Below are 14,405 nucleotides of genomic sequence, written 5' to 3'. Positions count from 1 at the left end.
ATGAATCAAATAGTTATGTGTCATTTTATTTATAATAAAGAAGTTATTAAATTAATAAAGTAAGACAATTTATTTATCTATAAGTGCATGTCAAATGGGGTACATTGTTCAATACTATAGGCCTACATGCATAAATTATGCCCATATTATAGCTAAGCCCTAAAAACTTTATTTTGCATCGGATTTTTCCCGTTGAAAAGACAAAACTGATGTTTATGATAGCAACCATTTCATCAATAACATTTTGAGTCATTTTATCCATAAAACGACACAGGATATGATAGATAACTACTTTCACATCAATATGGTCCATATGATCACAGATTGTTGAGAATCTGTGATATGATCCGGGATATGATGAAGATTTTGATTCTATAGATCTGTTATCAACATGATATCACGCTGTTCAGTGGTCAAGGAGTAAGGACCCCGGTCAAGGACACTGATATGACATCATAGGTGATGTCAGATTTTCTTCTGCTGACCATATGATGCTATATATGTGACTCCTCGCCACAACTGAGCCCGGATGTCGCCAGTGCCACTATTGAGATATGCTCCATCGAACTTAACAATAAACAATAGGAAAGAAAGGATTTATTGACTGTTTTATTGATTTTTCACTACTTAAATGTCAAGTACTATAGACATGATATACATCATTTTAAGCTAATTTCAAGCAGAATATTTTGGTTGAATATCTCAAAAATGATGATTGGCGACATCCGGGCTCAGTTGTGGCGAGGAGTCACATATTAACTATTATTGTTACATTTAGGCCTATACCTAGAACTTTTAAAGTCATAATTAGTTCAAACATAAATTTGGTAATACTAACACGTTTTCGTTCGTTTAAACGGCAAAACATACTTACTTTTCCTTACAAATCGAATTAAATATTTTTAAAAAAATTCAACCACAAAAAGTTTTAAACAAAAGTTATTCCAATACCGATAAAAATTAATCTCTTGAGCATACAAACACCATCCCAGAAATAGGTACCAGCCCGATGGGCTGGCGAAAAGGCTGATTTCAACATTTTTTTTCATAGAACTTGATCAGTTCCCTCGGATGGCCAAATAGCGTGTATGTTAGCGCTAGCAGCTAGTCGCGTAGTACTGATACGCTGAGAAGAGACATCGAGACACCTCTCCGCAATGGGACTTATATGCACCAGATCAGGGGTGGTTTCCGGATTGTTGAAGGGGGTCATCCGGGCATCATGAATATAACTTTCTGACATGCTTCATAATTTCTGAGCCCCAAATGTTTACACCAAATATTTGCTATTCTGGGGAGGAGACCCTGGGCAAAAATCTTTTCTTTTTTTCTTTTTCAAAATTCTTTTAACAAATTTTTTTTTTTAAATAAACAGTTTCCTTCCCCCACCCTCTTTCCTTTTTAATCTCCCTCATCTACCTTTGCACCAAATACAAGTTGGTGAGCCCAGAAATGGCATTTAATTGTTATTATCCAACAAGGCCAGGTTCCTCTACAGACAAGGTGAAAAACAACATCACATTTCATTTCAGTGCTAATCAAATGTTATGTACCCTTGGTGGGTACAAAGTTGTGACCAATTTTATTGATGTGTCCCTTTTATTATTGCAAAAAGGAGGACATTATATTAAGGTTGAACTTGTTATATGACAAGGCCAATTAGTTGTACCATTCACAGTTGTCTGTCCATATTGATGGCCCAATTAAAAATGACCTTACATGTATAAAATTATCAGTCTTCCACTAGTATTGTTGTAAATAATATGACTGTTCAATGTAAGAAAGATCATTTCAGAAATGTTTTAACTGATGCTGCATGCAGATGTAAAGACAATGTTTGCAGATGCAGAGACTTCTGAATACCGGTGGCTGAAATGTGGCTCTACCAAATGAAACACTCGGTGATGACGAAGTGTCAGAAATAAGGTCTGAGCTTGATGATCAATTGATATGTTACTGAAACTGCATTGCTCAACTGATGATGACGATTTTTCTGCATTTACTATACTTCAAGAAATTTGTCCACCCCTTCAAAAAAAATCTACTCCACTGCCTGTCAATAATTGCTTGCCCCCCTCCCATTTCGCCAACTGGGGGAGGGAGGTAATTATTGTTCATCCCCTTACTAGTATCCTTTTATTGAAAGAATACTAGTAATTTATTTATTTATTTTTGAACACTACATGTTTGCCCGAGCTTGATTTACCTGGAAGCTCTTCTATGATGTACTTTTATTTGAGGTGAACCATTTCTTACTTGTGCTTCAGTGAACAGGATTTATTGCATGAAAGCTTTATTGCCAAACAAAATAATAATCTGGTTGGATGAACCAAAGTCTACATTCTATCTATATTCTACGTAACATATTATCAATTTACGTCATCCAACATTCGTTATACAACTTAAACATTTATAGAATGGGAATAGATGAAATAACATAGATATGTTACATCAAATATTCTACATCGAATACTCTTTTTTAAGTCTATAGCAGCCTTCATAGTCCATGGGTATAATGGGGTATGAACGTTTGGACAGTATTTATTGTGGGACATTAGAGCACATCACACATATCAATTGCATTCTGAATACTGAAGAATGTCCTGATGATATCAATAATTTTGATTTTTGAAATTGCAATGTAATACATTTTATGGCAAATGATTAAAATTGATATTTTGATATTTAACAGTACTCAGTAAACTTTATAAATCTGATGATTTATACTTAAAAGTGTATGTAGGTGGGATGAAAAGCCGACGATCAATTGAAAATTTTGACCTTTCGTATTGAAGATATATGGATTTTTTTCCCCAAAACACCAAAAAATAATAGGACTTTTTGGGGAAAAAATGCATAGGCCTATATCTTCAATATGAAAGGTCAAAATTTTCAATTGATCATCGGCTTTTCCTCCCAGCTACATACACTTTAAGAATATATCATTAGATTTATAAAATTTACTTCGAGGACTGTTATATAACAAAAATGTGAAAAATATCAAATTTTAATAATTTGTCCGAATTTGTATTATATTGTGAATTTCAAAAAATGAAAATTATTTGATAATTTGTGTTCTACTGTTCTTAGCAGCAAATCCATTGAGTGGAATTGCTATTTCCCTATTACTACAGGGAAGTTGTACCCATACTCTGTGACTGTACTATAGCTAGGCTTATCTGTAGGTAGTCCAGCAACAAACATGATGCACTGACTTCCTCATTCCATTCTGTCTAAACCAGGGCGTGGCAAGTTTGTTGGTTTTCTTTAAATTATCACTTTTGACTGGTGTAAAAGCTTGTCAACAGACTCCATTGTCACTGTCAGCCATACAACATTGGGCTACAGTGGCTCCAGAACCGGGGGGTTGGAGCAGCACCCCTAAGAGCAGGAGGGGCACACCTGCACCCACCCCTCAGCTGTCCGTGCTATTGGAGAAGACCACATTGGTGCCCCCCCCCCATATCTTACGGAGCCTCTGGTCTACAAAATTTAGTAAAAAGAAAAGTGTGGAGAATCATAAGAAAAAAAAGTATTGAAATATATGTAGGAAGCCAGTTGTGATTTTGGTAAATAGGAGCCTAGGGTATGTATGTCGGCCTATTCCTTTGGTCTTAAAAGCTCTTAAAATTAATCTTTTGGAACTTCATTTTTGCGAGCGGGTGACCGGGAAACTCAAACTCAACTTTGCTTAGCCATGGGTTTCCAAACACTCTTCCTTGCCTCTATATATCTTCTGAAATACAATATGGAATCATTATTTTATTGAGAAATCCAATATTATCATTAATATTGACTTTGCTAATAATTTTGTTTAATTCGTTAGTTATTTTCTCAGTTAGTCCCTGAATGGTTGACCTTCCCAGGGCTATAACACATGCAGTCTGCTGGAACACTTGCAAACAAACCTGCCAACTATACATGCAATAATATTTTGTTGTATAGTGGTTGGGATAAAGGAAACAATAGACATCATAGAAGTAAAGGGACTATGCCTGCATGCCAAGCTTACTTTAGCTATTAGGGTCTGAGTACTGAATTTATTTCCTGCTTCAAGACCTGTCTTTTTGCATGGTATTGCTAAACTTTTTCCTGGTCCTGTGCCCAGAGTGTTTTTAAATGGCAATCAACATGTTCTGTAAACCAAATGTTTCAAATTACAAACTAAATAAATGTTTAGTTTAATACATTGGACACTTTTGTGCATAACTTGTTCAAATGCTCTGTAAATTGCATAACATTTGAACCGACATACATTTTGGCCATAGTAATTTATAGTAGGCCTATATCCATTGCCAATGCAGCATTAATATTCTGGTTTTTACCTGCACATCCTGGCCTGTGTGTTATGTTAAAATACATGAAGTATGTGAATTCTGATTTTGGTACATTGGTGAAATATGTAATATCAACTTGGTCAGGGAAAATAAATAAAAATTGTTGCTACTAGCTCAACTGAAAACACCCTTTATTTTTATACTGTATTATTTTGGTATTACGGTATTTATAGGACATTGCAGAAATATTATTAGTTTATTCAATCCATAAAGGCGCATGCAGTGCTCACAATATTAATTACAACAAGGGGCTATTTTGAACAACGCAAGTAACTCAATTTGCCACCCCAATACGAGGGGGTATCCAAAAGTTGTTGACATCACCCAGAAGCGAAGGAGCTATATCGATGAAATTTTGTCAGTGTAATTACTGGTCCTTATGTACATTATGCAGCTGTCATTTGTAAGACACACCTATTGACCCCCGGGAAAGGTACGTCATGGGTGCGTCATGTACCGCCATATTGATGACGCATAGTACCGTCATGGAAGCAAAAGGTCCGTCACAATTTGACCAATATGTGCGTCATGGTCAGTCAATGTGCCATGAGTGCGTCGGAAGGTGCGTCAGAAAAAATAACATGGCTACACGGTCTACACAGTACACATATCTCCAAACTTGCCCAAGTTCCATTATGATTTCTCAAAAATCTTTTCTCTTAATACGGCAAAGATTTGTCATGACACGTTGAAACTACCTTTTGAGAAGCTATATTCTGATTTATACGTTCATAATGTGCTGAAATAATAATTCTACGGCCGATCTACTACACGCATTTTCTGTGTCATGGTTTTGTTTACACGGAGCGTCCATGTTGGCCCACGGTAAAAGCTATCGCAGGCAGCTTTTCACTAACATGCATATTTCAAATGGCTTTTTCTATAGCTGCTGCATATTGATAGGGCTGAGAAGCTGATAGATCGCAGACCCTTATACTAGATCGATAGATGATTTCTATCCTCGTTCAAAACAATTCCGTCTATGGGTTATAAAGTTATGATTTTGAAACCCAAATCTTACTTACATATTTGTGTAAATATTTATGAACATTGGTTTTTATATTCTGCGATACCTTTACTATTTTTTTGTAATTTATATTGATGAATTAAGTATACTCTCATTTTGGGTTACGGAAACTTTTTCGATGAATTGATCTGAGAAGAAAATGGTGCCCGTATGCGGAAGTGAATGCATCCATGCATCCTTTGTGTAAATGGTACGGTCTTTTGCATACATCATTTCTGAGATCGCTTATGAATGAAAGATGGCCTATTCCATTGTAGAATGGGGTGACAGGGCGATAGAAATATAAATTGTTGCTCGAAAAGCAATTTGTTCCTGTGTACAAGAACGAAATTTATGTGCGTCATTGGGTGAGTCATTTCATGAAATGGTGCGTCACAATTTCAATTCATATGTGCGTCAATCCTGTTAAATGGTGAGTCACTTTTAATGACTGAGGGTGTGTCATGGTACACAAATGTACGACGCACATGGGGACAATGACGCACCATTCCCGGGGGTCAATAGGTGCGTCTTGCAAGTGACAGCTGCATTATGGTACAAAAATGGTCTCATAAGTATGTTTACTTTCTTTACAGGTGGCGCTAGATGGGCAGTAGGCGCATAACCTGTAAAATGGTGAAAATTGAGGCACGCAGCGTGAATAAGTTCCTGCATTTTAAGCATTAGGCCAACAATGCTCAGAAAATCTATGATGAATTGAAAGCTCTCTCCGGTGATGATTGCCCATCATATGGCACTATTGCTTTTTGGAAAAGGAATTTCCAAACTGGCCACATGTCCCTCACAGATGAGCCAAGAAGTGGACGTCCATCACTTTTGGATGATGCGGCCACAGTGAAGAAATTCAAGAAAGTGGAGAATCTTATCATGAAAAGGTTATGCGCCTACTGCCCATCTAGCGCCACCTGTAAAGAAAGTAAACATACTTATGAGACCATTTTTGGACCATAATGTACATAAGGACCAGTAATTACACTGACAAAATTTCATCGATATAGCTCCTTCGCTTCTGGGTGATGCCAAAAACTTTTGGATAGCCCCTCGTATGTTTCATGTGGGCTATTTTACCAAATTGGGGGGGGGGTCACGGTCACCCTAAGCCCTGTTTCTTTTGAGCCATGGAACTTTAAGGCGTGGTACATGGTGTTTGTATCATTTCAATTTCTGTAATTCATTAGATAATACTCGCCTGTGTGTGAACAGATTGACATATGTTATTGATTTTGTTGGTTGTGCACTCGCTGCGCAGTTTATTTTCACACTAAGTTTAGACACATGTACCAAACCTGCAACATTTCAGGTATATTTTTGATGTAAGGGTAAATCACTTCTACAAGCCCGACCTACACAGATTTTCCTTTTCAGGGAATTTTTTAGCTGTATGATATTAATTAAAAAACATCCATTTTTTGGCTGAAGTGGACTTGATTGATTTTGACAGAAATGGTTTTTAAATAAATTCTAAAAATGTTCAAAATATGTTTGCAGAATATTTTCAGATTTTTCAAATTTTTCAAAAAATATCTTGAACAGACCAACCCTAAAATGATCAAAGGTACTTTTACCATATCCCTGCTTTTACAAGGTGAACACATTCTAGGCTACCTAGCAACCTTGTTTGTTGACATAACCTTAGAGACATAAACCACCGAGTCTTCACAGTTGTCATCCTATCTAAGGGTCAACATGATACCATTGTAATAATATGTGACGTGTCATGTCAAACGGAGACACTTTTGGGCAGGTTATGAATTTTGAGTTTTTTACATATCTTAAATATAGAGCTATTTTGCTCCACAACGCCATTTTCCCCAATGAAATCGGACATTCCTAAGCGAAGAGATTGAGTTCGAAAGTTATCGTATTATGAAATTGGAAATTGAGATATCAGCCTTTAAAAATATTATTGACAATGTTGAGAGTAGGAATTAACTTGAAAAAATGTCTCAAAAACTACACGATGCCAGTTATATTCCGGTCTGAAACTATCAGACAATATTTTTAGCATTAATAACATCACAAATTCGCAACAAACCCAAATTGTGAAAAAATCACACACCGGCAGATTTTTGGCTATTTCTCCATTTATGATCCTGCCCAAAAGTGTCTCCTTTTGACATGACACGTCACATATTACTGTCTGAAAAATCCTTTAAAAGGGAGGGAGTACATCAAAGATGTAATCCTGTGTGCAAAGATTGTGATTTTCTTCGTTTGTTTTTGCAGGAAATCACGCAAGTAGCTGGTAATGTGACTCTGCGTATGTTTGACCCCGTCATAGTACAAGTGAGTTCGGAGCGTTCCAACATTCAACATACACGTCTACGTCTGCGCCTGGTGAAACCAATAGTAAGGATCATCATTAATATTCACGTTAATCTGATTTGCCATACAAATCAATATAGTTTTTAAATGCGTATGATTGGATTGGAAGCTTTTCCAGTCCTTTTAGTTCATTAACTGTACATTGATTATTGATAAAAAACAATAGGATACAAAGAAAATATAAATTGATGTATTATGAAAACCGTATGTCCAATTTGCTTCAAACAAAAAAGGCATATTGATCAGTGTACTTTGCCCTACTCAAATAATCTATTGAAAACATTCTCAGAGCAGTTTCAAATTTCCAGCTATATCCTCATAAAAGCAATACTATAAAACATTTCGCGAGGTATTTAATTTTGCGAGGACCTGAAATTCACGAAATTAAGACCCCGCGTAATTTAAAATTACATTGAAACTAACAGTAAATCTTCTGGATTCGCAAATTTAAAACCCTAAAAAAAAATTTTCTCAATTCACGAAATAAAGTACCCACAAAATTTAAGTGTTTTACAGTATTGTAACATTTGTTGATTTTATACAGATTTTTGTAATGCATTTTAATGAACTAAAATACCCTGCAAAAATCAAGGACTTTGCTGCTGTGTTTGAACAAATCAGAGATTTTTTCAATTTAAATTTTTTTAATTTTAGATTTTAAAATAACATCTTTTGGATCCCAAGATAATTCATTTGAACGAAATATAAGTGGAATTTGTATACACATTGAGCAGACCATGCAACCTCATTACTGATTGACTGACATGATTTTTGTCTTTAGTCTGGCATTAATTGGGTACATATCTGCATGGTAGTGAAAACCCACATTTTTGAGAAGAAAAGAACTTTGAGATCTTACAATTTTGCCTTTTATTGTTAAAACATCTCGCCTGTACTTTCTCAAATTCATGACATTTCATATCTGACCCTTCTGATTATGATATTCCATCAATGTCTCTTCTATCCCTTTTACCATGTTTACAGGTGCCAGGGTTTAGTGTAGCTCCAAAAGACACTTCAGATGTAGAACCTCCCACCAAGAAACAAAAGACAAGGTGATGGATACCAGGGTAGGAAGCAGATAAGAGGACCAACCACTTCAGCATCACCAAATCTAAAGGGCAGAATACTAAGTGAACCTCAGTAAGAGCGTGTTTCTACAGAGCCAAATACCGTTTTGGAAACGGTATGGAACCGTTAATCACTCCTGTGGAAACAGCCTCCAACGCCTTTTTGCAACGCCTTTTCATCGCCAACGGAAACCTCGTTGGAGTAGGTTTTTGCCGTTGACGACGCGGGTAGATTTTCTGTGGAAACAGACCGAAGCGGTAACTTGCCGATTATTGAGCAAAATCAAACAAAATGGCTGTTAATCAACATGTTAATTGGACAGACGACATTACAAAAACGTTAATAACAGCCTGTAAAGCCACAATTTCTCTGTGATACGGAAAAACAGAAAAACTCACGGGATTCGGGGTTTGCTCACGGAAATTTGTAAATGCTACAAAATAGTGAAAAACTGTGTAAAATGTAAAACTTTTCTGTTGATTTGCAAAATATAACAAAAAAAAGCATTAATTCTAGGCCTACGATGCAAGATTCTGGCCATACTACCGTAAAAGGTAAGACAAAATACACTTTTAAAACATGTTTGTCATTCAGATTAAACGGTATGAACACGCCAACGGCAAAAACTTGTCTGTGGAAACAGCAGGTTAAACGGTAAGATAACGGTAAGATAGCGTTATCCATTTAGCGGTAACTTAGCGGTGCGCCTGTAGAAACACGCTATATCTTTGTGGGACCTATAAAGAAACTATTGTTGCACTTCTGATATTTCGCATTAAACCATGTTAAAGAGGCAAATTTCCATTTTGTTGTTTAATTTTGATAACGAAATTGGGCCTGGAAAGTGACATAGCCCTAATAGTGTCATTGATAGACAGAGAGAACTTGGTAGAGTGCCCTGACTGCTCTTATTGGGCTGGCCAGTTCTTTCTACCGGGCAGAAATCTGCCAGAATTGTCCTGTAATCTTCTTTATAATCTATTCTTATTCAATGGGTGCGTCTTGTAAAGAATTCACGTAATTTGATTGGTTTTCTAGTGTATAATATCTCACAATAGTTGATAGTGATATTAGTCAGGGCGCTGCCGCCACGTTAACGGCAATGCACGCTTCGTTGCTCCTCAATGATCGCGCGATAATGCGTTCGCGTAATACACGTGCGAGAACTAAGAACGCGATTCAGCGGCTTAGATTTTCGTAATGGTTTTGTTCATTTAAAACAACGGGGATGTCCTCACAAAAGTAACTTTTATTTTTTTCTGAAAAAAGGCATTTTTTTCGCAAAATTACATTAAAACTGAATAAGAATGAGAATAAAGATAGCATTTTTGTATTTTGCCTATCAATATCGTGTCATAATGGATGGCTGGCCAATATTTTTATTGTAGTGCGCCGCATCCACTACTCAAAATATTGGCCAGCCCATCCATTATGACACGATATTGATAGGCAAAAGACAAAATCCTATCTTTATTCTCTAAGTAAATACCTTTATTTTGGGTTAAAATAGTGTCGCATTGCAAATTGGCCTGTGAATAACGGAGCCTTTCATACAGACTTTTTGGGCTGAAATAGAAAGCAGTGTTCCCATGAAAACTGGGCCAAAATGATGCTCTCATCTCATACACCATTGCCCATAGTATTTATACACATGGTGGACTAAAAGTACTCTGAAGTTTTATCGTACATTTAGTTTCCAGCTATATTTGTTGTACCAATGCCATGTGGCACTGTGTTTTGTCATGCAGACAGCAGACAACCATTCCATCTCATCCTAATCAGTGAACATTTGCTATCAATTGCATCAATTAGGGTATTAATGGCTCACAGATTGCTGCTCTTGATGTAACATTGTTCTTTTTTAATGCACCACCATCTAGTCATTTTATTATACATAAAAATGTCATTTTGGTAGGATCATCATCGTAGCTTAATGATGTGATTTAGAAGGTTCAGTTTACTTTGTTGTTTGAAGGCCCATTCAGCGATAATTGCTCATTTGGAGGATCAGAAAAATCATCAAAATTCTGATTTGTGCACCATTATGTGCTAATATAGCCTGCTAGTGCTTAAGTCCAAAACAGTCTAGTAAAGAATCACTTAATGAGGTATTTTAATAACTGAAGCTAAATTAGAAGCGCATTTTTTTCTTAATCGCGCAACAAAGCTGCCGAATTTGGCTGCTAGCAGTAGAAACCAAGGATAGCAATTTACACTTTCAGGGTTAGGCCCTTTACAATTAATTCTTAGTTTCCTGTTTCCCGCCCGCGTCCAAAGTTGAGAATTGCAAAATATTTAATTATTTTATTTTTATTTTGGATTTTCTCTTTTAAAATAACTTTAAATGACTTCCTTTGCTCTTTCGGACTTTGCTCATATCAACTATAATGATGAATAAACAAAGAACATTTAACTCTACCATTACTTATTATAAAATCAAACATAGTTGTAAAATAATTAAATGCATGGTCCTAGTCAAAACGGGTTGATGTAGGTTGCGACCACTCGTTTTAAAATAAAGAAAATAATAGATAATTAATAATTAAAAGTCGCCGCATCCCTTGTTTTCAACCATGAAACAGGAAACTAAGAATCAATTGTGAAGGGCCTTATCTACATGTTTCTTGCAATAGACGTGATATATTGTGTTCAAAGCGATCTATAATTTATTGTTGGTGGTGCAGTTAGACAAAATAGCTGTGTTCACATTGTCGGACGTACACCCGGTGGAACTTTGTTGGCGCAAGTTGCTAGGAGTAGCGGTAGGTGCAGCAAACGATAGTCAGTGTTAGTTCCGCCAAACATACATCCAACAATTTACTTCTATTTTATCAATGTTAGCATTAGTTACGCAGGGTTGTAACTCAAAATGTGAACACAACTAACATTGTGTTCCGAAAATCACTGAATGGGCCTTCAAGGCCACATAAAATTAATTTGTTGGGTTCTCATCCAGAGGATTTTCATGAACTGATATTATTAAGGTAGGAGCATCGGATAATAGGCCCATGCAGTATGTATCCATTTCAAATATATAACCAATTGAAGATAAGTCTTTACTCCAATGATTTTTAATGTTTCATGAAAATTTAAACAATTCTTATGTTTTTCTTTATTTTTGAAAATTCCTAATTTTTCTACAAATAATTATTGCTAGCCTAGAGGGAATGTGATATGGTTTCCATAGTTTGTGGGGTGGTTAATAAGCCTAATATCTAAATTCTCTCGCCAGATTTTTTTTGATAAAATGTTTATTTTTTGAGAAAAATCATTTTTTCTATTTTTAAATTAGGGAAATCTAGAAACACCCATAACTTATAACAGAAACACTTTATTAAAAAAAAGCTGGCGAGAAAAGTTTCTAAATTTAATAACCTTTCATATGACACCTTGTTTGTTAAATTTGGCCCTATGGTTAGCTCAGACAATAATTATGAAATTGGGTCATTCAGTGTTTCTAGATCAAATCAAGAAAATTTGAGCAAGTACTAGCATTACCTTCAAATATCCCCTATATTACTGACCAACACATTGGAAAAAAGTCACTAATATTATTTGGTAACATTTTTTGTAACAAACAGATCCAAAAAGCATTTCTATAAATGGGATGGAAAGGAGAAAAAATAATATTTAAACATAGTATCCATTTTCAAACTTTAACCAATTTTAGTGAACAAGGCTTAGTGTCAAAACCACTTTATGTACAAAGTCAATGGGGTTTTCTAATGATAAAAAATGGCATAACTCAAAAACGCTTTGTTGGCAAAAATTAAAACTTGGCAGGCAAGTTTATCTCACCCAACTACACATCCTGTATCATTTTAAACCAAATCTGTGCATGACACCGTAGCCGATGTTTTTACCTTAAAGGGAGGGATGTGTTTTGTTTGTTTGGTTTTTTTTTGCAATGTTGCTTTTTCTTTTCTTTTTTTCAAATTTGAGAGTGTGGCAGGAAGACTTGAAAGTTGGTATCCTTATTCGCTTAATAAACTAATTTATCTGTAAAAGTTTTCCTAAAGCATTCCAGCGTGAAATTTTTTTTAAATCTAAAAAAACAAATCTGGCTATGAAGAGATTCATCAGGAATACAGTAATCAGATTTCAAAGTTTTCATAGTAAAAATGTATGTATGGAAAACATGAATTTTTTCTTGGAATTTTTACTATGAAAACTTTGAAATCTAAAACAAATCTGGCTATTCCAAAAAACAAATCTGGCTATTCCCAGAAATTGAGATAGGAGAGGATGAGAAAATCATTTGATATGGCCAAGTGTAAAATTTTCCATTATTCAATAAATCCCAGAGGTACATTATTTTGGTCTCCATATTCTCACATTCAGTAAGCCGTAAGCAAGATGTATTTCGGGGCTGATTTAAAATTTGGACTCAAGGGAGAGGTCGGAGGGCAGATTTTGACAAAGTGGTCTTTTCCAAATTTGGACCTTTTTTTGACCAATTTTTTTTTTTCACGCTTGAAAATGAACTTTTTTTGGTCAAAAGGATTTTTTGGCCTTTGGTGATGGGGGTATCTGCCCCCCCCCCTCCCCTTTGCCCAATTCTTTGAATAGTGATTGTCCAGACCATCCACTATATTTTTATAATCAGAAAAATCAGAAGTACATGTATAATAATACTTCATTAATTTCCGAGTGCTTGGCCTTCATACCCCGTGTTCTAGCATCTGAGATGTAGGAGATTAGGAGTTCACCAAACTTCAAGTTGATAATTTTAGCATAAAAAGGAAATTTCATAGTTCATACCAGTGTATTTTAAACACATTTTTGTATTAAACTCAGCCGTATAACATTTAAATGCGACATTATGTTGAACCAGGTTAGTTTTGAATAAAATATTTGAATGAATCTTTGATAGAATAGTGTGTATCATTTCATTTTAAATGTGTCGAGTCACGGGAATTGTGAATGGGATTATGTAGAGTTATAACCGTATACGGGACCGTATATGCAACACACATATGTACATACGGTACTCATTTAAATATTACCACCATCTCATTCACAAATCAGATTTTCTGTCTAATCATGATTCCTGCAATTTTATGAAATTCTGGAATAACTCTACAGCAGCTGTCCTATGTGTAATAAAATCATAAATATATTCTGTCATTTAGGCCAAATATAAAAAAAGGTTTGCCTCATGTCCCCCGAATGATTGCAAATCCAATGCGGTATGCATTTTTTAAATTTTTTATTTTATCAATAAATTGGGTGTTCAGTGGGTTTACCCCCTTGAAAACTCAACGGTTTTAGCCTATTATGTTTTGTCAAGTTTTTTTAAATTAGGGACACGAGATAAACTTTTTTTGGGGGGGGCCTGACATGGTGGGGGTGTACTCATTTTTGGTTTGGGTAGGGGTTTGCCTGAGAATTTGGACCCATCGATATACCCAAAGTCAAATTTTTGGTCAAATTTAACACAACTTGTCTTAGTTTGTACAATTTTTACCCCAAATTTGTGGGACATTTCAAATGTTGATTGTAGTACTGCAAACTTTACCATCCACAATACCAAAATTGGTCAAGAAAAAGGAGTCATTGATGAGTATTGTTGCACTGCCTTTGCTGGAATATCATATCCAGGGGGTTCTTTGACCAATCACCCACAATGTTCAAATAATCTCACA

At 35.6% G+C, this 14,405-nt stretch overlaps 1 protein-coding gene across 1 annotated transcript in view; it reads left to right on the top strand.

Moving 5' to 3' along the window:
* The window catches only part of LOC140160843 (exosome complex exonuclease RRP44-like), a 136,298-nt gene extending 126,483 nt beyond the window's left edge, over positions 1-9,815 (top strand). Inside the window, exons 21-22 of the mRNA XM_072184161.1 lie at positions 7,591-7,713; positions 8,674-9,815. Coding sequence (XP_072040262.1) covers positions 7,591-7,713; positions 8,674-8,748 — 198 coding nt within the window. The 3' untranslated portion in view covers positions 8,749-9,815. The remainder of the gene's footprint in view (positions 1-7,590; positions 7,714-8,673) is intronic.
* Positions 9,816-14,405: the final 4,590 nt, after the last annotated feature.

This window comes from Amphiura filiformis, chromosome 9, assembly GCF_039555335.1.
Source record: "Amphiura filiformis chromosome 9, Afil_fr2py, whole genome shotgun sequence".
Lineage (NCBI taxonomy): Eukaryota > Metazoa > Echinodermata > Ophiuroidea > Amphilepidida > Amphiuridae > Amphiura > Amphiura filiformis.
This window is presented reverse-complemented; position numbering and strand designations above follow the sequence as displayed.